The sequence below is a fragment of the Ascidiella aspersa genome, chromosome 8, assembly GCF_963924565.1.
Source record: "Ascidiella aspersa chromosome 8, kaAscAspe10.2, whole genome shotgun sequence".
NCBI classification, from domain to species: domain Eukaryota; kingdom Metazoa; phylum Chordata; class Ascidiacea; order Phlebobranchia; family Ascidiidae; genus Ascidiella; species Ascidiella aspersa.
In genome coordinates this window covers 8356458-8382396 of record NC_139454.1, presented here as the reverse complement: position 1 = coordinate 8382396, position 25939 = coordinate 8356458, and the positions used below count along the sequence as shown (strand labels likewise).

The 25939-nt window shown below is 35.2% G+C and overlaps 2 protein-coding genes across 2 annotated transcripts; both read right to left on the bottom strand.

Moving 5' to 3' along the window:
- Nucleotides 1–1996: 1996 nt before the first annotated feature.
- Nucleotides 1997–8639, bottom strand: LOC146135643 (receptor-type tyrosine-protein phosphatase alpha-like). The gene is made up of 17 exons (XM_083396100.1): nucleotides 8596–8639; nucleotides 7763–7827; nucleotides 7216–7391; nucleotides 6942–7035; nucleotides 6815–6879; nucleotides 6297–6431; nucleotides 6018–6161; nucleotides 5754–5899; nucleotides 5212–5347; nucleotides 4924–5027; nucleotides 4432–4538; nucleotides 4190–4230; nucleotides 4000–4116; nucleotides 3540–3680; nucleotides 3066–3199; nucleotides 2562–2697; nucleotides 1997–2494 (listed from the first exon to the last, which is right to left on the bottom strand). The coding sequence occupies exons 1-17, from the start codon at nucleotides 8637–8639 to the stop codon at nucleotides 2417–2419; spliced, it is 1863 nt and encodes a 620-aa protein (XP_083252226.1). The 3' UTR covers nucleotides 1997–2416.
- Nucleotides 8640–10766: 2127 nt separating this feature from the next.
- Nucleotides 10767–18805, bottom strand: LOC146135642 (peroxidasin homolog). Its single transcript, XM_083396099.1, has 9 exons — nucleotides 18485–18805; nucleotides 17304–17424; nucleotides 16595–16779; nucleotides 14902–15019; nucleotides 13143–13330; nucleotides 12756–12873; nucleotides 12503–12696; nucleotides 11207–11318; nucleotides 10767–10977 (listed from the first exon to the last, which is right to left on the bottom strand). The coding sequence occupies exons 1-9, from the start codon at nucleotides 18780–18782 to the stop codon at nucleotides 10767–10769; spliced, it is 1545 nt and encodes a 514-aa protein (XP_083252225.1). The 5' UTR covers nucleotides 18783–18805.
- Nucleotides 18806–25939: the final 7134 nt, after the last annotated feature.

The following is a 25939-nucleotide window of genomic DNA, read 5'->3' as shown; positions in this document are numbered from 1 at the left end:
ATCGGCAAATTATTAAAAGTAAAAAAATCTTTATCAGCGTCTCACAAAGTAAGGTCAACCAATTGATCTCCTTGAAAATTTTAGGGGTTACGGGAGAACCGGGAATTATTAAAAAAAATTCAAGAGCCTCCACGTAGATTTGTTGAAAATATTTTCGAACCACTAAGCTAGACGATAAAAGCTATAGATTCTGGAAGTTTAAAATAGTAGAATAATATTCTTCGAGCATATATTTTATGTTTTTGCGAGGCAAACCGCTGTGGGATTAAAGCACTTTTAAAACAAAAATTTAATTCATTTAATCTAGGTTATTGCATGATTGAAATGCTTAAAGAACGCGATGTGAAAAGTAAAAGAACCCTGTTACTTGTTCTTAACTATAAAAATCTAAATTACAGGTTAAAGTATGAATATAAATAATTTCGTTTTACGGCTTGGCTTGTTACTTTTATATCATCATGCCAGTATATCATATTTCACTTGGACAATGTTAAAATTGATATATAAATAAACAAAGTTTTTTTTCTGCACTTTAACAGTAAAAAAATCCTTTCAACTGAAAAAAATTGTCAACGTTAAATGACTGTTGAATTATTTTAAGGACGGAAATATAGTCATTAAATCGATTAAAGAATAACACGCGAAACGCTTTTTCTCAAACAAAGGAAGCGAAGCACTAAAAAATCGTTGTAGTTTATTCGAATGTATTTTCGAAATGTTTTATGAATCATAAAATATATATTTACATGATGTAAATAGTTGACATGCTCTACTCCAGGGGTCGGCAACCTTTTTTGCACTGCGGACCAGTACAACATATATAGCTTGCCGGGTGTTAAGGGAGATTGTATAATGACTCTATTGTTGTTCTGTTAAAAGTGTGCCGCGAAAGAGTTTAAGATTTTTTTTACTTTGCCGCGAGCCAAAAAAATTTTGGGAGCCACTGCTTTAAACCACAGTTAACGTGTTTTCAATATAAAAATACATTTAAGTGTTTTGACTTTTTTCCGGCTTTTTACGTACATTTTGGGTTTAAATAAAAATTGTAATCTAGAAACCCTGCTACGGACCGGTAACAAACTCCTCGCGAGTGATTTTTTCTCAACATGTAACTTAAACCGCTTACATTTAAACAACAGTTATTAAAAGTGAATTATGGGGTATTTGCGATTATAAAGGGTTGCATGGCCAACGAGACAACCCAATATTGGCGACCCTTGTAAAATATTGTAAACCTTCACGAGTAGCAACTATACCAACCGGCATATTTTTTCAACAACAATCAAAAATATAAATAAAGCGGATTGTGGGTTGTATCTTTTTTCTAACTGACATACCTAAACAGAATGCTTACATACAAAACAAACAGGTTCCAATATAACTGCTCAAGAGCTATGTTTATCAGCAGCATACAGCGTTGGCAAGATCCGCCAGATCTAATTCTGGATTGCGCCCCCGTGTTCATTTATATTATGCTAATACCTAAGAAGGAAATAAAGCTACTAGAAGAAGGCATACAGAAAAGCTTCTAGAAGAAGGCATACTGAAAAGCTTCTAGAAGAAGGCATACTAAAAAGCTTGTAGAAAGAAGGCATGCAAAACCAAAAAAAAGCAACATTATCCATCTGTGATTTTACTGTATGTTTAAATGAGACTCACCGCATGCTTCATACCGCTGTCTGTCAATGTTGGTTCTGAAATGAAAAAGCCAACATGAGTTAAAAAGGCCACTTTAAAAACGTCGGAATAGAAGTTTAACGTAGCGGTGTTAAATATAATCACCACTCACCTGTTTTAAGTTTCCAGATGTGCAATTCTCTGTGAGAACAGAATTAAACTTTTTATGACTTCTCTAGTTTTGTTACTGCTAATACTAGAGTCGATACAACAAAAGTTCACAAACACCAGTACAAAGTTATGGTACATTTTAATTTAATTTATTGCACAGAATGATAATATCTGACAAAAAGAATGTTTATACAGATATGGTCTTCTTAAAACATCAAGTGCATATAATGTTTCAGCTCCTAAAAGTTATAAGATGCAATATAAGTGCATAATTAAAATAACGCGATAAATAGACACTGATATAAACCTAAAAGTAGGTTTCAATAAAATGACATAATATACCATTTCTACTAAACAAGATTTTCAGATTTCGCCATAAATCATTTGGTAGATTTACGCCTTAAAATAGTTTCAAACAAACTGTGTTCCTGTTTAGAGCCCACACATAGACATTGCAAATTTAACTTGTTATACGACTGCCAATCGGCTTCAATCATAAAGCTCAAATGAACAGCCCGATAAAATACTCAAATAAGTAATACAATATTAGATGAAAATACAACAATACATGCTAGCCTACAATACAATTTAGATTTGCCATAAAATATATGCTTTGGTCGGCTACAAGTCATTTAGTGAAATTGGCGTAGCTTGAAAATGAATCGATGTAAGATTTCATCAGTGAATAGCAGCATTCGTAGTGGGTCTGTATGGTAAGTAAATAAATATATCACAAACACATGTATTGCAAAATGGAGTAAACAATGCTTCACCTTATCTAAGCTAACTCCCGGCAAGCAGTCCTGTGTGTCTTTGAACGCCCGATAAACGTCCACCATCATCTCAGCTTTGTAACGTGCCACCAAGTTCCAACAAATGCAAAACAACGCAGGACGAGTGAAATCGTGTCTAAACGAAAAATGGCAATAGATTACATCGCGCTGTTTCACAAAAATGTGGAAAATAAAATAACGCAAGGTGCAAACCAGACACAATTTCATAATGCTGTTTAAAATTCTAAACTAAAAATTGTTGTGTTGGCCTTATGCACCACATCGGGTTCCTTGCCAATTATTAAGTCAAATTCGGTCATAGTTTAAGACGACTATAAAAGAGGTGTTTCTAATAATAAACATTGTGAAGCCAAGCAATTTACCAAAACAAACTGATTACATAGAAATTTGCTGAGGGACACAACGTGTTTAGGAACACAACAAGTGCATAATTTACAAATGTTGGTGCAAATCAGTTTTGACTGGCATACAGCAACAACTTACTTGGCAAGCAAGATCATGTTCTTGTTTGAGTTGCCTTTCAGATACGAGTCGATGACAGAAAATACATTGAACAAATCCTCGTTTGGTAAACCCTGGTTTGACCAACTGTCGAACTCAAGTTGAGTTATAGGGACCTAAGTGTTGAATATATTGTTACTTTATTTTAACCTATTTTAGCACATTTAGAACAAGTGGTAGAATGTTGTATAACATATTTGATACGTAATGTTCACTACCATCAAACAACAAAGAATAACATCTACAAAATCAACTACCAAAGTGTTGTGGCTGAGAAATATCTACACATAATTCATTTAAAGTTGAAATCATCAACGAAATATCAAAATGTACGGGAACAAGCGAATATTTACTTTACGAGGCATACGTTTTCGGTTTAACAAAATATAACAATCAAATGAACTTTACTTTTAAATAGAGTTTGAATCTTGAAAACATTAACAACGCAATACTTGCCTTGATTCCACGTTGCTTGCTCTCCACAGTGAAACGTGTTTGGATCACTGATTTTTCCACACATTCAGATATCTTGCTCACAACGATGTCTCCAAATTCCTGGTTGGTGTTGGGCGGTTGAGGCCAATGATGAGAATCAAGCTACGATTATATATATGACAAAATATTACAAGCGTGACCAATTTCTTTATTAAAGAGGGTTTAGTGTGAAATTCTGTTAATAAGAGTCACACAAACTATATGTATAGCTTTCCATGTTTAACAATCTAAGGTTTTTTCTCGCTCTTAAAACATATAAGAGTAAAACATTTTAAGCTGTAAAAGCGCATAAATCTTTAGGTTTCACCTATACTGCCATATATATGGCAAAATACTTGACTTACCCTTATAATATTTCTTTGTAGCATCGCAAATAATATGTATTTATTCAATTATCTTATTTTTCTTAAGCAATACAGACCTTTCCCAACGCAACGATGAGTCCAACTTCCCTCTCAAAAGTGATCGACCAAAAGTCTTCAACCTTGTCTTTGTTGGGTTGGGTCGAAACGATAACACCTTCCACTCTTGCATAAGTCTAAAATTATAAATTCAAAATCGTTAGTTTATGTTTAGTCCATACCCTGTCTTAATAGGCTAACACTTCTTACCTCGACCGTGTAGGCGGAGAAATTATCCGATTTTGGCTTATCTGCAACAAACAAATCTGCTTAAACTGGTAATTGCTTAAATACGGGGCAATTTAAAGGTTAAAAGCCTTATTGAAATACGTTACCTCACGTCAAAGTTTGCGCAATTATATCCCATTCTGTTTTGCGTAAGGATTTCAAAGTATATAGGAAGCGGATAGAAAAAACAACACTTTTTTAAGCTTAGTCAAACACATACTTACATTGAAGAAGGGGTAAATCCTTGATCCTAATTGGAGATTTTGGTCGGTTGTTTTCTATAAACTTTAACTTGTTGAATTCCACGGATATTGTGTTGTTGAGAGGATTCCTAATACAAGTATATTGAACTTTAAATAATTTCTTAACAAGTGTATTGCAATATAGTGAACCTGATTATAAAACATTTAATGATAGCAAAATGCAAAAAGCATTATTCGCTTTTTTATAGCAAATTCAATCGCTTTATTGCGAGCAAAAGGTTTAAAAGATTAAACGAAAACAGTACAGTTCACAATATCTATAATTTCCGTTAGTTGGTGATAAAGAGTTAGACGTTAATTTCGTATTTCCAAGTTTACGCTATTTATTAGCTAGCACTACTTTAGAAAGTTAAGAAATGACACATATATATAATGTAAATGGATGCGTTTAGATGTACCGAAGTACTAGTTTTACACTGCAAAGTAAGAGTTGGAAAAATTTACTAGTCTTACCCTTGCATTTCCTGATGCTTGCTTATTAAACCTTGAGCGTCGCTGTCGGAATTTCCCAGCACGTGGATTTCGTAAAGTAGCTTGTGTAGAAAGACGTATTGCAGCTGATAACACATATAACAATTACAAATATTTTTATGAATTAAATATCGGAATAAAGCATTTGTTTACCTAAATCTCTTGAATAAGCGAGCAGTATTTGCATTTTTCTAGATAAATTACTGCATACACTCACCAGTTCTATCATTTATTTAACCGAAAGTTTCAAACTATTTTATTCCAGCTTACCACAGTCTGAACCATCTCCATCCTCTGTTCCCTCATATGCATGACAGCTTGGTAGACGTCGATGCTTGATCTCACCTTCATCTCCTCCAGCAAGTAATCGAGTCCGATGAAGGTTCCTGTTCTTCCCGCTCCGGCACTGGACGAAAAGCAAATCGTCTAAATTCACAATTAAGGACAATTAGGTTTTTGTATGGCCTTTAGAAGGTTACGGGTGCTCGTTTGGTATGTTAGCCACTATTGCTCGACAATTGAATGATGACCTATTTTACCGCTAGCCTTAGCTCAGTAGGTAGAGCAATTAACGTTCCTCGTATCGTGAGTCGAATCTCACCACGAGGAAAATTATTTTCTGGATTTGACTTGCTTAAACATAAATCAATAATATGATGACCGATTTCAACCCAGCAAACAATCTAGGGATAGTTTACTTAATCGCGGTATAGAGGGTAAAAAATAAAAAGTGGCTGTGTATAGAGGGTAAAAATTTTTATTAGATAATAAAAAAAAAACTTTTGCAAAAATTGTCTATGTCAAACAACAACCTGCAATGTACGACGGTTGTTTGATTTTCTCCGAGGTTTTGCATTTTGCTGACGTCATTGTAAAGTCTCAGCAGTCCGCTGGTTGTGGCTGGGACGCCATGGTCAGGCCAAGCAGTGAAGTGGAACTGGGTGATCGATCGAAGCTCCTGTAAATAAGAATAACGAAATCTAAGCTGCGAATATTAAAACTGCCTATATAGGTTGTTGTTAGCATAAATGTTTCACATGAATATAGTTACACAGTAGTACAAGCAAAAGACTTACTGTCGAATATTCGTTATTTGCTTGTTCGACCGACATTTTTCTGATGACGTAACAGCCTTTGTTAATGACGTCTTCCGTTTTTACGTTGATCTTTCCACGAGTCAAAGTTTTACCCTTTTCTGGCCAGTACTGGTTGCACTTGCACTGTAGCAATTTATAATTGAATTCACAATTAGTTAATCAGTGGTGAACTCTTTTTTATTTGTCTTTATAACGTTGTGAATTTTGTTTTGAGTCTTTAATTTCTAATCAAATGGAACTTTCAAAATTTATAGTTACCTTTCCTTTTTCGAATAGATTAGCGAGCATAACGACAACCCTGGAGTTTTGTTGCCATATCATCATCCAGAAATCACCAATTGTGTTATGATTCGGACCCTGGGTGGCAATCCACTTTGGAGTTTTATCAAAACCCTGAATAAGTAACAATCAAGATACAACAGCTTATGTTCGATTTCCTAATGTGTTCTGTTTTTAATTCAAATATGTTGATAGCTGCTTTGTAGTTCAGTCTTAAATAGATTTCCATGAAAGCGTTATTTTATTTGGATTTCCATGTATCAGCCTTTTTTCGGGGTGTTTGTTTGGTCAGGTTTGACATTTCCTGTGCCCTGCCTCAGTTTGTCAAGCTAAAAGAGAATATTTATCTTTTTGCAATGGCAAAGTAATTTATATTTACTGATTGCGAAAAATTGTCCGTGATAATTAACAAGGTGGTTTTAAAACTAAACAAAGCAGAATAAATTTCAATGAACAAACTTTGACTGTACAACGAGTTTTTGCATCGCATTTCTTACCTCAATAATCGAACCATTTATATAATTGTATGTTGTTCCCTGCAGAGGCACATAGTTGTTGTCGTCTGAAAACATAATTTACACGTTTTTATTTAATACCGGTTTTAAACAAAAGCAACAAGCATACATGGAATGATGTTCTTGTATCGATTGCGGCTCGCATTTTCTTCTCTTTTTGCAACTTCGGTGGTGAAAAGAGCAACAGTAGACGTTTTTATCAGCTGTTAGAATAATATTTTAAGACAAACACAGTCCTGAAAAAAATTTTCCAACCTTTAACGGTTATCTAAAAGTTTCCATTAAAGGCCATCTACCAAGTGTTGGAAAAGGTGTAAAATAACTTTGAAAAATAAAATTTTAAATGTTTACTTTCATGTACATAACATAATAGCCAAACTTACAGCGAATTGCCGATTCCAATCAGCGTGGTTCGCTTGCACACTGGCAAGGTAATTCCCCTCGAGGCTGACAATAGGGATGCTTGTGACGTCATTTTGGGGTGCGTGATTCAAATCGACATTCCCATAAGGGTTCTCCTCATCCTCACTTTCCTCGGCGTTGAGGCCGACATCTCTCGCTATAAAATAGAAAAATAAAAAAAATGTTTTGACTTTTATTCTGATGCGTTAGCAAGTGGACAATAAATTGTTAAAATCCGATTAAAGGGGTTTGGACCAGAACTCATAAAAAGTTGAAAACCAATGCCTTAAGCATGTTATCACTTGTGTACACTTTGCACGAATCTGCCATGTAGCTTGATAATAAATTGCAAAAAAGGTCGAGTAGATCGACATTATCTTGATTTATTAAAATGTTTCGATAATGTATATTAACTGAAGATGATACCAGCTCGTATCGAAACGTCTTAACAATCAAGATGATGTCGATCTACTCGACCTTTTTGGCTTTGCAATATGTTATCCCTTTCATTGAAAAATTTTATGTTACCTCTGATGGGCGGTAGAAGACTGGATCGCTTCTTTCTTCTTGCAATAAACCCATGAAGAGCAGTTCTAAAACAAACAAAGTTTTGTTCTGTATGTCTAATTTATAGACCTTCAGTGTTCAGGATATAGTTAGATAACATGCACATCTGACAAAACATTCCATTGCCTGATTAAAATACAGTTAATATACTGGCTTCCAATTACAGAAATTTAAATATTCAGGTAATTTAAATATTTCTTTTTATTTCTTTATTTTAGTTGGTTTTAACAACAAATTGCAGTTTTAGTTTATATTTCATTATTCAAAATGGCCTGGCAATAGTAATACATGGTAGTTTTATTTGATAATTTTTCACCAGATGATAAGAAATTGTACGTGGACCTACTAGCAGACCACTTACAGGGTCGCGTCACTTCAATAATATTCACCTGTTATAGAAGGCCAGTCCTAGCAAAATAATGACGATCAAAATCGAACCGACTGTCCCTCCTACAATTGGTGCAGGATTGGTTGGCGGGGAGTGAATGGTAGGGGCTGTCGTTATAGTAGCAGGTGCTGCAATGAAAGGTGCGTTAGGGTAACTGAATAGATCTGAAATTAGGCGAAGTAGGCCTATTCCTCTTCTCTTGTATATCTCGTTAATTTAAATTTGAATTAACCTGTTGGTCTTCAAGCTAGTACTAAAACGCAATACTGACATTTAAATAAAGCAATACAATGTATTTATTTAGCAAAACGTTCAAATGTAGCATCATACACGTTCTAATAATATACAATTAGTAATTTAAGTATGTAAACTATTACTATACAACAAAGACTAATCAAAAACCTACCCCTCACGCAAGTCCCAGTTACTGGCAACTTGGTTGCTTTGCATTTAGCGGTGACCGGCTGATATTTGACCTTGAGAGACTCTCTTTCGCTCAGCTTGACCTTGTACTCTAAAGAGATCGCTGCAGACACTGATATTTCCGAAGCATTTTCGGTCGTTTTAGCGCCAGATCTTTCGAAAATCAGCTGTTTGAAACATTAATTTGGAAAGTTAAAAGAAAAGGCCATTTTCTAAATCTGCGTAATACGTATTTGATTTATTAAAATTAAGTACATTACAAAATAAATTTGTTGAAATTCAACTAAATTCTTTTCACTTTATATAAAACATTTTTGACAATATAATAAAAAATAATGATCCACTTCATTCAAAAAATATAGTTGTGATTAGACGTGCTTTATTAGGATAGGATATCAATACAGAACGTAAATAACAAACCTTGACGGACGAAACACTTGCCAATACACTTTCCGGAAGTTTTATTTTAACAACACATTGGTCTCCGTCAAGAGAAATGCTTCCACTGACGCTTTGGAATATACTGGACGTTGATCCGTTGGTCGTGGAAAGTTCTGGAAGTTGCGAAATGCCGGGAAACAACTTCAGCTGAAAATAGAACCAGGAAACACTAATCACTTCCTTGCGGAAATGTTCTATAATATTAAACTGTGTATTTCAAAAGTCCGGAGAAAAAGCGGTGCGGATTATATTCAATGCATTTCGATATCTATTTGAACGTTTAACTACCATTTGTAACGCTAAACAACTTAAGAGTTGACTTACCGCAACTCTGTAGTTTTGGTCAGAGGCCAAATTTCTTATAGTGGTTGTGTACACATTAGTGGAGGAATGTTGAGTGACATTCGTGTTGTTGTGGAATGTAGTGGAGCCGATCTTCTGAGCAGCAATGACGTATGAAATACTGCCTTGGATCTTAGATTTATCTTTCCATTTCACATCAATGCTGTCTGGATGGCAGTTGCTTACCTCCAAAATCTCAATAACTGAAAATAACAATTATTTTTTTATTATAGTAAAGAGTGTCAGGACGGTTCAGCCCATTTACTAATAAAAATAATTTTAGTATAATCGAAAAATGTAGGTACTACAGTGTTCTTCTAAAAGATTTTATTTTTCTTACCAAACCATAAACAAATCTACCTAAACACGATCAGCAAAATTACCTGGAAAAACGCAAAGAAATGCGTGTGATTCAGAACAATTTGCTGCGTAGGAGTTGCTTGCGTTAGCTTTTAAACATGAATTCGTTCCACCTAAATCATTCAAACATTGTTATACGCAAGCTTATTAATATCGCCTATTTTTCTAAAACGAATAACTTGCCTTGCACCCACGTTCCATCTTTTAAAGAAGCGGGCAAATTTAAGTTTTTCATAAATTCTGCTATAGGCAATTCCCCGCCGTGATCTGAACAGTACTTGCTGGCTGAATTGTAGTTAAGTAGTCCATTGCCGTAATTGTAGTATTGGACACCATGGAAAGTTATATCTGTCAATAACATAAAAAATTCACTACTGATATATGTACGAGTTTGTTTATATCTAATTACCTTTGTTGATGATGATGGTACGATTCTTTGAAACGCCTACAATATTTTCGGCCCAACATTTGCAAGTTGCGTTGGGGCCAAATATAGCGGCCGCTTGTATATTGATTTGTGACGTAACTAAGTGATTTTGACTGTGGTTGGTGACATAGGTGGGTGAATTGTCGCTTGTGACGGTTTTGTTGTTGATGCTCCAGTGAAAGGTGGTCGACTGGTCGGCGACAAAAGTGCAATTCAATGACTGTAATTGGCTGAACTCTGCAGCAGGTGATGGCGCGTTGAGGAATGTTGGACCAACTTAAATAAATAAGGAATATGCAATTTACCGACAATAAAATTACCGGGAATTTTGCATTATGTATATTTGAATTGTTTAAGAGGGCGTTATTAATGCAAAAACGAATAAATCTAATGAAGAAAACTAAACAACTTGCAAGGCAATGGAGAACAGTAATATAAATCTTAATTTGCCCTACGCCGACTTTCATTAACAATATTTTGGAGCAAGACTTTTTTTTTATATATCACATTGAAGCAGCTATTTTATCAAGGAAATTTGGTTTGTCCATGGATTAAAAATGCTCCTTAACTCGGAGATTTTCACGTTATATTTTACCTCTAACTGTCAGAGTTTCTTGAATTGCGGTTATTACTCCATCTCCTACTCTGTTGCTTGCATGGCAAAAGTAACTTCCGCCCTCCGCAGAAAAAATGTGTTCTTTAAATGTGAGAGTCACCACAATCTTGAAGATCGATTCCATCATAGTGGTCTGATGTACAGTTTTACTAGTGCTACTGGAAACATTTTGTGAATTTCTGTTCAGAAAATAAAATATCAAATACATAGCATAGCATAGTTTTTGCTTGAAGTATATCACAGAATATGTAAACAAATCTAACAAAAATACAACCAATACCCCTAATAAACGTTTCAAATGCCTATCCTTACATCTGATTTTTTTGTTTTCATATTAGGGAGAGGTCCATTGGTAAAACTGAATGCCGGCCAACTATAATTTATTTAGGGTGTAAGTATTTTACTCACTTTGTCCAGTAAACTTCTGCCGTTGGAAAGCCGTACGATGTGCAGTTAATTTGTTGTTGTTGTCCGTCTATGATCGATGCTGTTGTGGATGAGAGTGATATGTTGGCCTTTGCTGCAAATAAGGTAAGTTTTGCGATTTTTTTTCCAAATGAACCATCTGTTAATGAATATTGAATACTTTTATATTATTATTATTGAATACTTTTATATTATTATCTCTCGGGAAATTGAACAGTAATTAATTTTTATATCTTCATTAAAGTATTTTGATTTTGCGTTACCCTTTGGAATACTGTAATATTCTACACAACATTATTTTATCTGTTCACTTTTTGTTAATTATTATTTCGATTAGATGGTGTAAATAAGGACCATTTGCTTTTACAATTATTCGTCTAAGTATAATTCATGTAAAAACAAAGGTGATACTCATCCTAATTATGAGTAGCCTTGTTCGATTGCGCTTACATTGTTACAAGTTACAGTGATAAATATTTTTTGCCTATCAAAACAGGCAATATCACGTTTTAGGGGTGTACGTTTTTTCAATTTAAACATTCTTTATTATGTAAATGAAAAGTGTCAAAATTATAACAATTATTATTAACCTGGTATAGCGTATTTGCTACGAAACTGCATGAACGCTATTTATACAAATTCTTAAGTAGATATATAAATATATTTCATACATTATAAATGCTGGTAAGTCAACAGATTTCTTCAGCACTTGGTAATTATATTTATCTGTAATAATGTTAGTGAGATCCAAAACCTTTTTATGGCTTTATGGCTATAAACATATTACTTAAAATAAGATGTAGCTGTAGCAGTTAGCCTACTTTTACGTCACTAACACGTGACCGTTGTCCATTGACGTGTGACCGCAGCGCCTAGCGAATTGCTTTTCCGCGTTTCACAATTCATTCTATAATATACGTCTTACTGATTAGCGGCTTGAATCACCGCTCTGTTTATCGCTGTGTTTCTAAGATTTGTGAATATACTCAACGGGCATATTATCTACTGAGTGGATTGTCTTTGCCTAGAGTACAAGAAGTTAAGGACAGGTATTTTAGCGGCCTGTTCCTCTGGAGTCAGATTAAGAACTTGTAAGGCAACTTGTAAGGGACGGCAGCCGTCGGCTCTCGTCTAAAGAGCCAGCGCCTCTTACCCCTAACTAGACATCTCTCGTCGCTAAAGTAGCCATTTGAAGCTAACTTATAACACTAAGATAAGAACTTGGCTACTACATTTTAATAAAGCAATATTTTTAACAACAAATTGAGTTTTCTGTACCGTGAACTTGAATTGTCGTTTGAACAGCATGATCATTGTCGTTGTTGTTACTGGCTCTGCATTTGTAAACTCCAACATGTTCAATGCTTGCAGCGTTGAACTGGAGACGACCGATCTGTTTGTTATTTGAGTTGGTAATGGTTGTAAATTGATGTACTGGAAAAGCCTTATCAGAGCCGATTTCTTGTGAATTTCTTTAAACAAACATGGTGTAATTTTAAGAAACACTAACATTTTAAGTAATCGGTATTACATGCTCCAGGTAACTGTTGGTTTGCGCCATCCATAAGAAACGCAGTCTACAAGGAAAGTAGCTGGAAACACTGAGATGATCCGCGGCGATGAATGGGAAAGAGAAATGTTGGCACGAACTAAAATATTAAAAAAATATATAGATGTTAGATCACATTATTGAACTTTTGGCGGCTATTGTTTTTAATTAATGTGAAATTCAACGAGTATTGCGCCTTGCATTATTGTTAGCGAAGGACACTTATTATATACAAGAATATATGATAATGATAAGTTAAATTTAAAGCAAAGTTTTAAAAATGTTTATATTTTTTCCTTGTGAATGCATAACAACTTCTACAAAGCAAATAGCTGTTTTAATGCAAATGTTTAACATTAAGCTACTTACTTAACATTTCTAGAACTGTAAAGTTCACTTTTCCTCCATTTTGAGCGGTGCAATTGTATCTTCCTCCTACTTCAACCATTGCTTTTGAAATATGAAGGATCGCAGATGATTTGTATTTCGCAGCTTCCGTGAAATTCGTTTGATAATACGGATCTTTGTTGTTTGATGAAACTGCCACATCGCTAGTTCTAAAAAGACCCGAGATATTTGCGCAACCAATGTGATAGTGGTAACACGTATTGATTTATAAGTGTTTAAATTAATATTTAATCTAAAAACGAGGTATTTGATCCTAAAAAATATTCAGCTCCCAAACAATTATTTGAGAACATTTTGACGTATCAAGAATATAGTTTTCAAACAACGATTTGTTGCATATAGGCTGTACTTTGCTGGTGCCTGGGCTTCTTCAATTTCGTGTTACGAGCAGTTTTTGTGGTTCTACTTCTAATAGTTCTAACGCAAATCACTTGTTCATTTGGGTATATGCAAACACTATTTGTACCCTTTAAAGAAAAATCTGAGTCTTGTCGTCGTTCCTATCCTCTGATATTGCCAGGTTAACAGGTCAATAGTTATCACCTAAGTCTTAAGACAACGCATACTCGGCAACGCAACTTTCAGGATAACACAAAATGCATTTTCTATTTTGTTCATTATTTTCAATAAATTTGAAAGCATAACAATTCTGGATGTGGTACTGTGGGGCACGAGTTTAGTTTAGTTGAACTCCTGACTCAATTTTAAATTGCGTGCCTATACCTCGTTAGCCAACCACAATACTTTAGTTGAATATAATTGTATTAGCTGATGCACAAACACCCAGTTCAAAACTATAGTCAGCGGACAAGTTAGCATATAGGACAAGGAACCACCATAGGTTTTTAGTGACCCACTTGTCTCTCTAAATTAGAAATACCAAAATGTTATCTATCATTTGTAATAGATAAATGTAAAAAAACAATTCTTCGTTAGATAGCACTGTAGCCCATTCTGTGGGTCGGGCAAAAGTGTTTTAAGGTTGACGAGTAGACCTACATGAACTGCACTTCAACAAATGCATGCAGGAGAGCAGACAACTAAAAGCATTTTGTTTTTCGCAGTAAAACGTGAAGGGTGGCAGGAAAATAGGGATCTTGCAGACTAAAAAATGTGGAAGCCTTGGTTACACCATGCTGGAAAACTTTTTGCTGATAAAAGATGCTGCAGCATTTGTTAACTATATTTAGGTACTTAATATTCATGGGAATACGAATTTGGACTCGTAAAAAACCTTGAATTACCAAACCAGACAATACCACTTAAAACGACCCAGCAACAAAGTTTCGCATAAAATAAAATTGATGACCCACTGGTGCATTTTGTAAGGATTAAAGTTGTGCTTGTGACCCGCGCAATAAAAAGGTTCGACATCCCTGATATAGGAGATCCTACTTGCAAATAACAAATCTGTAGACAGAACAAGTCGATAAGAAGAGATCGGTTTACAAGCGGAAAGCGATCTTAAATAGCTACAGACAATCTAACTGCTGACTGCAGAGTTAATGGCAGAACACGCCATTTAGCATTTAACACTTTGGTGCGAGTAGCGTTGCTTCGCATAGACAATTCTCTCACATAAGCAAATACATCATAAAACTTACCGTAAACACAAAAGCTCTTAGTCGGAATTATTCAACATTCATACACTCTACACTACCATTGGTGTATTTTTAAATTAAATTTAAACAAACCAACTAATTCATGAAGCACAACCAACCTTTTCCAATATACGTTAGGGGTTGGATAACCATAACTGGTGCAGCTTGATGTGATCGATTCATCGCCAAAATTTGCTGTGATTACGATCGGTGTTGATAATGTCACGTTTGGTTGCACTGCAAAGATTTTCATTGGTGTTTTGACTTAAGAACAACTATAACGGCGTTTGAAATAAATGATTATGTTTGGCGTATTAAAGTTTTCTATATGAAGTTATTTTTTAAAGCCTTGTTTTCTCAAATTAACCGTTTACCTGGTTTTACGATACTCGGGGACCAATTTTACGATATTCGGGGACCAATTTTACAATATTCGGGGACCAATTTTACGATCTCATATATCGTAAATAAAAATTTAGCGTGAGTTCTGATTATTTATATCTTAGCGCTAATGTTCTGCCGCAGTAAGACTATCTGCCTGATTCTCAAAAATACCAAGAAACGTAAATACCATTATTAATTATTGACAACAAAAACGAGCTTAAGCATTACAGTAAATTACATACATTATGGACTAACAATCAACAACTATAATCAAAGACTTTTACATAACATTTTCCCTTATCATAGAATATATCTTCAAAACGGCAGCAATACATAGCGACAAATACACTATACCAATTCCTATATCTGATTACTATCCTAATTGATCCAACATTATCTACACAATAAAAAGTGATATCACATGATATAGTCATACACAGATTCGCGGGGTAAATAGCGTGGTAACCGGCGCCTATATGAAATGCACGAATGTTTAAAACCCATTGGGGTACTGAATGTGTTAATTTAGTATTCCTTAAGTAATTACTAACTGCTAAAGATGTTGCAAGACCGCAACACCTGGAATATAGGTAGGTATGTAGGCCTAAGCCATAAGAGTTAAAAGCTACAAGCTGGACCTAGAAATAAGTTAAAGCAGATCTATTTAAATGCAAAACGAGCAATCCCAAGAAAACGCTATGAGCAATCCCTAAGAAAACGCTATGCACTTAATCATTATGTATACTACCCCAATACCAACCTAGTTACTACTCCAAATACTTAATTTATCGTTTCGTTTTTCCATCTCTTAAAATGTTATTAAATACCAGTTTTGTCACACTTTACCTGTCACAGTTAACATTTTTGTTTGTTGGCTTCCAGCCGAGTTTGCTGCAACTTAAAGCAGCGTAAAAGATTATGTTATACGGTGCCTGTAAACTGAAATTGCCACATACCCCTGAAATTTTTCTCGCGTTGCCTTCACTTGGGGTTACGCTTCCGTGTAAATTTGATAGCTTCGTGTTATTGCCGATGTTAAATATTAAAAATAAATGTGGCAATTAACATGTAATAAAAAGTAAAGTTATGGCATTAAGCTTTGGCCTAAATCAACATTTTCTATTATGTTGTACCAGCCTAGAGTACGTTTACTTAAGTCACTTGTTATAGCGGCCTCTGACGCAACAGAACCTCAAATTGTTTAAAAGTGAAAATGGATTTTACCATTGCGTGGCTGTAACGCTACACTTGGTCAAGTCCTCCACACAAACAAGTACACCAGCGTAATCTGGATATGGGCTCAGACGAAATATTAAGTAACACGCCTATCAGTTTGTTAGTGTTTTTTGCTTTGCATTTTGTCTTGAAAATTTTCAGAATTTTTTTAAAACAGTTGTAAACTATACGTTATGAATGCAAACAGTTCACCTGTAACAGTTAACGTTTGTATTAGTTCGGGTCCAACCGAGTTTTTCGCAACTTTGCAAACGTAACTTCCACCGTCATGTACGTTCACATGCCTGATGTGCAGTTCTTGCCTCACGTAATCTCCACTTGAATATGTTGATTGGTAAACGTGACTTTTTCCATCGGTAGGTACTGATAACCCAACCCTAAACATTTCCCAAAAATATTGCACTTTAATTTGTCTTTCCGCGGATGACGTCATTAACTGGTTTTTTTTTTTTGTTTTTTTTTGGGGGGGGGCTGTAAGTACTAAAATACACTTACTAGTTATATTGACATTAACACTAACACCATAACAAAACATGTAAAAGTATTAACCTTCGGCATAAGATGCTCAAATGAAGACCAGTTGACCGAGCATTGGGTCTAAACATTAGTGACATTTCAGTACAATTAGTGACATTTCATCGGAATAATACTACCACTTCACATCCACCCCTTACTTTATTTACTTTTTGTTGTCAAAAACAAAAACGGATTGTCTTGGAATTGCAGTACCGCCACGAATAAAAAAGACAAATATGTTTGGCGAAAAGGAACTGGAATGCACTCGGGACACCATTAAGGATGAGGTAAAAGCAATTCAAATTCAAATTACAGTGTTGTACCATGAAGTTACAACTTAGTCTTACAGTATAACTTCCATCACCGGACTGTATGAACAACCAACCTCATCCAATCGACTTGTGGTTTCGGATTTCCTCTCGATTCGCAAATGACTTTTTGCGTTGTTCCATGTGCAACGTTTATTGAGGTCGGCCGAATTGCTATGGTCGCCCGTACTGAATTCGCTAAAAAAGATTTTTTTAACTGTACAGCACAACTTGTTTTGTCGTTGCCGGCTGTTATGTTGCAGGACTAATTAGAAGATTATTTTTGTCCCCTGACAGAATATTACCAACTACAAAAGGTCTGGCATTTTTAGTCACAAAACTTTTGTCGTGGTAAATTGATTAATCTATGTTTTTAGTTAATCGTATATATTTCAATTAAAAAATAGGACACAGTCCATTGTTTTGTTAATGAAATTATCTCAGGTTGCGTTTCTTGTTAATTAACTTATAGCTTTCTTTGTGATCTATGTTTTTGTGATACGGATCGACAACCAGCATAACAAAACACGGCCTAAACTATTTTCAATGCCTAACAGTTGATTTTTAATCTATAAAGTTTATTTCCCGCCAATAACATCACCGTTGTAGGCAACATTAGTAAAAATAAAACAAAAATATTTTACCGAATTCGAAAAAAAGTTTTTTACTTTGCGTGTTTATAATTGTTTTTTATTCAAATTTGTTTTCTTTAAGTTTCCCAAAACGTTTCAGGAAATTGTAATAAAAACGAATTCTAAACATATTTTAGGGGCAAAAATCAACACAATGGTCCGTAACTAATTTTTTTTCCTTTTTAGTAAATACCAAAAATTTCAACTTATTGGCTGGCAAGTTATAGTTTCTGTCATTACTGGTTTATATTTTAATTAAGCTTTAAAATGATTTATTTATCGTCTTCTTTTTTTTGGAGGAACTTAGTTGAATATCTGCAATAAAGTTACCCACTATATGGGTTGTTTAAGTTGGAAGCCTGAGTATATTCAAATAAACAGCATATTATTTTTTTTTTTTCGATTAGGCAAAGTGCTAGTCTTTATTTAAACAAACACTGGTTTATTACTAAATCAAGGTTTCGTTTTGAAAGGCTTCTACTATTTGATTTGCAATTCGTATTACGTCACAATACATGGACGAAATGTTTTCAAACACCCAAAGTAATGTTCACCATAAGTTATTTCACGTATATTATTTCTAATAAATAAGACAATACAAAGAAGTTATATAGAACATCACATACCAACTGTAAGCGTTAATGTCGCTACAATAGAACAAGTGTCAGCACTATTGCTTGCAGTGAACACGAAGTCTCCGTTATGTGTCGAGGAGATGGAGTTAATCACGTAATTAAAGTTGGTTCCAACGAAATTACTTATTACGTTGGTGTTTGTTCCACTATGGGCAACAACCACGTTAAGAGGCTCGCTGTAAAAACCAGATATTGTTCCCGTGAATGTCAAACTGCTTTCCAATGCTGGTGTTCTGGTTGATGACGTCACCGTCAAGTTGCGTGGAACTGTGACGTAAAAATGCAACATACTTTTTGCAAAAATATCCAAGCAAAAAAAACATAAATAAATTTATGCACATTTATATACAAATGTCATACAGCCTTATGAAGCCGTCCGGACCATTAATAAGGCCACATAAGTTGTAATACTCTAAAGTAATCAGTTTTTTCTATCAGGGGTAAATGGAAAAAAACGTATAACAACTAACAAGATTGCTTAGGAGTAAAGTTACAAAAGTAGTTCAATTATTGCAGTAACGTTAATGACCCTACATGCTATACTTTGTTTAAAAAAAGTGCACACGTGTAGTGGAGTGACTGTTACGTCTCAGACTCGCATTAGTCCAGGGGTCAGCCACCTTTTCAGCCATAAAAGTAACATATCTTTTGAGCCATGAAAACTACATATGTTTAAGCCATAAAAGCTACATATCTTTTGAGCAATTTCTTTGGGAGCTATGTAATATTTTTCACGTTTGGGCTTATATCCGTTAAACGAAATTGTATATTGGTCTTAATGTTTTTTAACTTGAACAACGACTTATAATTCGAATATACGTGGATCAACATATGAACATTACAGCAGTACACAATCTCTGCAGTATAAAAACCATCTTGGTAAAAGCTATAATCGGATGAAAAAAAGTGATATCGTCTGGCGAAGCATTCCATCAGCATAGTGTCCTAACACAAATTAAACAGTCCGATTCAGGTCAAATGTGGGATTTCGTCGAGTTTCGAAGCCGGCCCTGGCTCTACAGCCCGTATTACACCAAACTAAAATTAACGTGGATATTCAGCAATCCAATTATAGGGGTGTCGTACAATGTATTCACTCTCAAAACATGGTTGAAAAATAATCCATCATATGCTATTCCACCTTAACAATTTTCAGTTGGCGGCCATAACAGATTTTAAATTTGGTACTGTACATGCGCATGTCGGACTCGGGACACGGGTAGTTTTACGTAGTCTTACTCGAGTCCCGAGTCCCAAGTCCCGAGTGCGACTCCAGCGAAACAAACCGACTCTTTGAGTCCTGATGTCCAAGTTGTTGTTCTTTGCCATATCCAAAATGTCTGTATATCATTAACCCTATTAACAAAATTATTCTAAATGTTTAACTCCCAAACACCATCTGGCCATCCAGGAACAAGCAAATTATTTTTTTACAACGGGCCGCATTTAAGCGTGTGTCTGTGAATTTATTAGCATTTGAACTCCTTATCGCCGTTTCCGCTGCTTATGCTTCAACTTCGTACATTTAAATTGCTTTCGTTTTTACCTTGAAGTGTTGACCTTGTTTGGCAAAATGACGTTACTGGTATCGGTCAACAAACACAATATAATGGTTGCATTTTTAAAACTGTCTCATACAATGCTGTGCTAAAAAAAGTCTAATACAAATCCCTTTTTATGAATCAATAAAACTAATTAAACGGTTATTTTCTGACATATATGGAATAAACAGTATAGGTCAATAAACGCAGTGTGCTTACCTTACTTAAGATTTGCTTTGGAGATACATAGCCTGCGCAAAGCCGTTAAAGGTTACGGCAAACACGAAAATTCCACTAACGTTATGAGGTTGGAACAGTATTAGGCCACCGTATGTTGAATGTGAATAGGGCTCTTTTGCTCCGAATGTCTTGTTTATCATTTAAAGACGGAATAAAGTCACTTGACGGACAAATTGTGTTTTTTAGAAAGGTTAAGCCAAACTTTCATACAAGAAAGACAATTTACCGCGAAGCAATGAAACAATTAGCATTTGTGTAATTAACATATGTCAAAATATAAGTTTTAAGTCACGCCCCTAGCTGATAAGAAAAGGTATAGACTATAGACTAAACATATTAAACATAAAAAATCTTGCCGTAAAAATGTAACTTATTTGATAAATACTTAAAATACAAGGTAAACAAACAGGTAGCTAAAACGGCTGATTTCACCTATGTATCTTACTGACTTTCAAAGTGACATTTTTTGCACTGAAGAGCAAAATAAAAAAAGAGTCGTTGAAATAGCGTGACAAGAAAAAAAGTGTTGTAAAAAAGTAGCTGGCCGGTTAAATCCTTGACCTTACCATAGCTATTGTATATTATTCTTCCAACAAATGTTCTACATTCCAACCTTTAACTGGTTAAAATTCTAGTCACTTAACTCCTTGAACCCCTTACTTTGCTCAACTAAATGTAAAAGTCCGGCATGCGTAATTACCGGTAACAATGATAACATAGGTATTCCAAGTTTAGTAATTCATCCAGTTATATTTCCGCTATAAGGAAAATGTGCCTCCGGTTGTGCTTGTTCCCTAATAAAATAGAATATGTACAACCAGTTCTAGCCAGCATGAATTAAACCGGTGAAGGATTTATGTTCAGCCCAAAAGCATAATGCTTCTTATACCATATTGTACCGCGCGACTCGTAAACTTAAGTGTAATTTCAATTAAATAAGCTTATAAATGCGAGCAATATGCGAATCTGTTTATATGCCTAATGCGCCACGTATCATTTTAAATTGTAAGTTTTGTCAATTTAAAACAAATAAATACTTTTTTCGGGCTTTGCGCGAGTCTTCCGGATTTTAGCTGCATATAGTTGACACACGCTGGCTATAAAGAGAACATTATATACAGTGGTTGCATGAACTACAGTAGGCGGCCCGCGAAGATATTTGGCTTGTTGCGGTCCTTGTACCATTTTCAGCACCTATATGTATATATACAGCAGGGGTCGGCAACGCGTGCCAAAAGTGGCACGCTAGATGATTCTTCAGGGCCCGCCGAATGATTCGACGCGCACGTTATATCACCTAAACAAAGTGCAATTATTACATAACTACCACATCTTTAACATTATTATTACATTACTAACACTAGGGCTAACTAAATGGTTGCACACATTGCCAATTCGTGTCACATATTAGTTCTTAACTGTTGTATTTAACATTATTTGTTGTGGTCGTTAAACTTGTTGTTTACGACTAAATGTTTGTATTTGGCACAATGCCCTAAAATTGGCGTGATGTTTACTGCGTGGGCATTCTACATTGAAATCAAGCGTGTATTTTTGTGCGACTTAGAAACCAAGCGAAAAGCGAAACTGAGTTAACGCTTCTAGGTATGGGCTAAAAAGCGCAGAAGTATATTCCAAAGCGGGCACAGTGATGTGTTCAGGGTTAGGTTATCTTTACAGAAATAAACCTATGCAATTTGATTTAATGGCGTCCCTCAAGATACGTAAATTAGATGTCAGATCATTCGTAAGTTAGCAAATCACAGCAGGGCAGCGGAGTCGGACTCGAGTACGTGTGCGCGTGCGCAATACCAAATTTCGAAACTGATAACTGTAAATTGTTCAAGTGGAATAGAATATGGTGGCATATTTTCCATAACCCCTATGAGTGGATTGCTGAATATCTATCTTATTTGCGTAAATCGGTGAAATGCAGTTTGTACAGTCTGTTTGTACAGTCGGTTCGGGACTCTATGAAATTGCACATTTTTGCCGAAGTCGTTGTTTTTCAACCAATTCCGGAGGTACCAAACATAGAAAAATATTTGGCACGCGAGTTGTTGATATTTTGACTTTATATATAAACTGGCACACTACATATAAAAGGTTGCCGACCCCTGATATACAGTATATATATATATATATATATATATATATATATATATATATATATGTTGGCGAATAACAGCTAAGCAGATTGGAACAATGGAGACGTATGATATTGTAAAGCGCTCGATGAACGATTTTGAATCTCATAGAACAGTTTTGTACTGCGCAAGTTAGGAACAAACGTATTGTACGAAGCCCTTGCCCTTGCTTTCAATAAAACAGATAAAATAGCAGGAATGAAATAAATAACTACAAACATTCAAAAATATATATACATAATATATTTTTGCATACATATATACATAGACACGGTATAAGGTCGATAAGTATACGATGAATTAAAAGTTTTTAATCTAAATACCGAGAGTAAGAGACAACTGATTTAACAGAAGTTAAATGTTTTCCAAAGATTACGTTTTTTCGAAAAATTACCGTTTTTGCTTCACATCGTTTTTAAAAATACCGCATAACCCTATATTAAATACCAGCATTTAGCTTACCAAGTTATCATCAGCTAAGTCAATTATGCTTTTGTTATATTTTTCTTTAAGTAAAGTTTAGAAACACAAACCAATCATTTATGCAACTTGAAATTTCGTTATCAGTTTTAACTTATAAAAAATTCTAATTGACACATTTTTTATACGATGGCACGACAAATATTTACCTGGTGATCAGAAAAATATTTACCTGGTGATCTGCTTAAAATAAAGCTATTACCCTTTTTTCCAAGTACGCTGCAAACACTATATTCGACAAGCTAAATTCTCCTATATTGATCATAGGAAAAACTATGTATACACATTACACACCTACGAATATTATAAGCCAAACAGTGTTTAATGCGTTCTTAGAGCGCGCTTCCGTACTTACTATTGTTAACTCAAATGCTTGACGTAAATATAAAGGTCTAAAACTTAAATCTAAAAAATATTGCCCGCAATCCATTTTTATCTAAAGCATGTAAAATGTCAACATTATTTATCGTATATTGCATAAATCGTAACGATGAAATCTTGCCTTGGTATTCACAGATGTAGTAATATTTGCCAGTACACGCCGCATTTCCCCACTGCCAAGTGTAAGTATAGCTGCCGGATGATTTCGATCTAGTTCCAGCAAACACCATACAAGTTCCACTGCCTGAAGGTCCAGTTCCACTTTCCCATCCGTTGTATCCAGATGTAGACCAGGTGCTTCCTAATTTCAAACAGAATGTAAAAACCTTGTTGATAACAGTTAATTGTCTGTATTGTTTACAAACCCCTTATAATAGAAGATTAAGTCGGAAAGCGATTGCGACGGCAAACAAAGAACTACATGTTTACATGTTGAAAATATAATCATTTATTTTAAATAGCTAATACATATTTCAAAATCGTTCGACCATTTATTTGCCTAGCGACGTATTTTTTCCTTAAAGTATATTCTAGAACAGGGGTCGGCAACCTACGGCCCCCCGGGCCAGATCCGACCCGTCGATGTAATTCATCTGGTCCGCCGCCTCTTTGACAACTTAGACACGAGTCCATTTCACACGCTTTTTGACTATTTTAAGTACGTAAGTGCGAAAAACTATTTTTTTAATGATCTTTTTTCGTCCGGTTTGTTTACGTTTTGAAGCTGGCTTTTCAACTAGATCAGCGATTTTTTGCCGTTGCGCCGTGGAAAGCTGCCAAGTGCATCGCAGAAAACGGAAAACATATTCTTAAGTATTGGACAAATATTGTTTATCATTTTACTTATTTTTTATTTTAGGCAATGTAATAAAAACGTGCGAAATGTTCGTAAACCCCAAAAAAATCGCGCTTTCGCCAGTTGTGCCTTGACTAGAAAAGTTAACAAACACTGAGCTAGATTTACCTTTCAATTTTATCGCGTTCCCTTAAAGTTGTTTTATTCCACTTTTCGTGAGTAGTATAGATGACGACGTGTGAACTCGAATTTTAAAACAAACAAACGCGTTTTTTCGCTTTGCGTCAACATTTTACTTCCTCCTTAAATGTAATTAAACACGTTTTTAAGTGCAAAAACGATCCGAGCCCCGCCTGATTCACAGTTCTAACATGTTAATTAAACAATTATTAGTTAACATTTTGTGCGGCCCGCAGAGACCTTTCTGAGTTTGGTTTTGGCCCGCGACTAGAAAAAGGTTGCCGACCCCTGTTCTTAGAAACACGATAACTTATTTATAAGGCGATTATTTTTCGACATATTTAAAAAATTGCAGTGGTGCCCGGGTTTTGATGTTTTGCTGAAGTTCGGTGGAACGCAGTTAGGTTTTCTTTAGGTTTATACCAGACACTTGAAAATGCTTAGTTGTTGGCATGCCAAAAAAAGGAAGCAACTTTAAAAATGCGAAGGAAAACAAGAAGCTAGTTATTTAAAAATTGTTTGAGCAATAAATAAAAGAATTGCAAAAACAAAGAAGTAAGTATAGGGGTCGTCTTATTATTTGTTCTTATTATTCGAAAATATGTTTTTACCAGCTTAATGACGTGACGCAAACGCAGACCTGTCACCATAAAGCATTGACCTCGTTAAGTACCAGGAAGATGTTATTTGCATTCCGTTAACACGCCTCTGCTAAACGATTCTATGGCCAGGCGGTGTGTACAAAATCCAAACGAAACTTAACGAAACGTATCTCAAGTTAACAGAACAGAATTTAATGGTAACTGGAACTGAACTGGACAACCCACCCAACTAAAATAATGCAACGGACAGAAGTTATTATGCTGGACCGTCAGTACTGTTCATGGACCTTAAGCTATTCCTGTAAGTTAATTGCCGCTCTGATGTTATTCAATAAACTCAGATACGTTTAATACCTTGCTGTGGCTAAGCTGTTGGAACACGCAACCTTCAATCAACCCGAAGTTAATATACTGGACTGTTACTACCGTACTATGGACCCTTTCGCTACCACTTTAGTCCTGAAGTAGCATATTAACAAAACAATAAATGGGGTAATGGTAAATCATCACCGAAATAATACCAGCAAGTCCTGTTCAAAACATTTGGTTGAAACAGAAATACACAACCATATGTAGCAAAAAAGAAGTTCAAGCTAAACCTAATGCAATGCGTTTAACCAGGCCCGCGAGGTTAGTGAAAAACATACCTTAAGTCAAACGGATAGTTTCAGTAACAAACGCACCTGATAATGTTGAAAAGATTGTGCCGTCGGGCCACTTAAAATCGTTTCCAGAACGTTTTCCTCCGATGAAAGCATCTGATAAAACACATTGCTATTGCACAAAAAACAGAGCAAATTAAAATTTTATATTTCTTACAAACTGTATCTGGGGAACCTTTCGCACCTATCTTCCACAACCAGCTGGTCCTACTCGCGAGATTGCTGAGGTGGTTTTGTGCTACTTCGTCAGGAATGCTTGCCAAGTTACCACTTCCAGCAATGCAAGCTGACTTGGCGGTTGCTTGATCTTTTGCCGGCGTGCTTGAAAGCACAAAGTTTCTTCCCATGCATGTTGCGGTGGCTAGAAATAACGTTACGTTTATTACGTATATCATCCAAACATTTAAACAGACGCCA

Bases quoted from the DNA above. Each gene is read 5' to 3' on its own strand.
- LOC146135643 (XM_083396100.1), bottom strand. From the start codon at position 8,639: ATGCAAAGCAACCAAGTTGCCAGTAACTGGGACTTGCGTGAGGG. The intron at 5,348-5,753 runs GTTGTTGTTTGA...CTTTTCGTCCAG, and splicing joins ACAACCGTCGTACATTGCAG to TGCCGGAGCGGGAAGAACAG. The intron at 3,200-3,539 runs GCAAGTATTGCG...TTCAACACTTAG, and splicing joins GCAAGCAACGTGGAATCAAG to GTCCCTATAACTCAACTTGA.
- LOC146135642 (XM_083396099.1), bottom strand. From the start codon at position 18,782: ATGTTGCATTTTTACGTCACAGTTCCACGCAACTTGACGGTGACGTCA. The intron at 13,331-14,901 runs GTTGGTTGTGCT...GGGTCTTTTTAG, and splicing joins CCTAACGTATATTGGAAAAG to AACTAGCGATGTGGCAGTTT. The intron at 10,978-11,206 runs GTGAGTAAAATA...TTTTCTGAACAG, and splicing joins GCAGAAGTTTACTGGACAAA to AAATTCACAAAATGTTTCCA.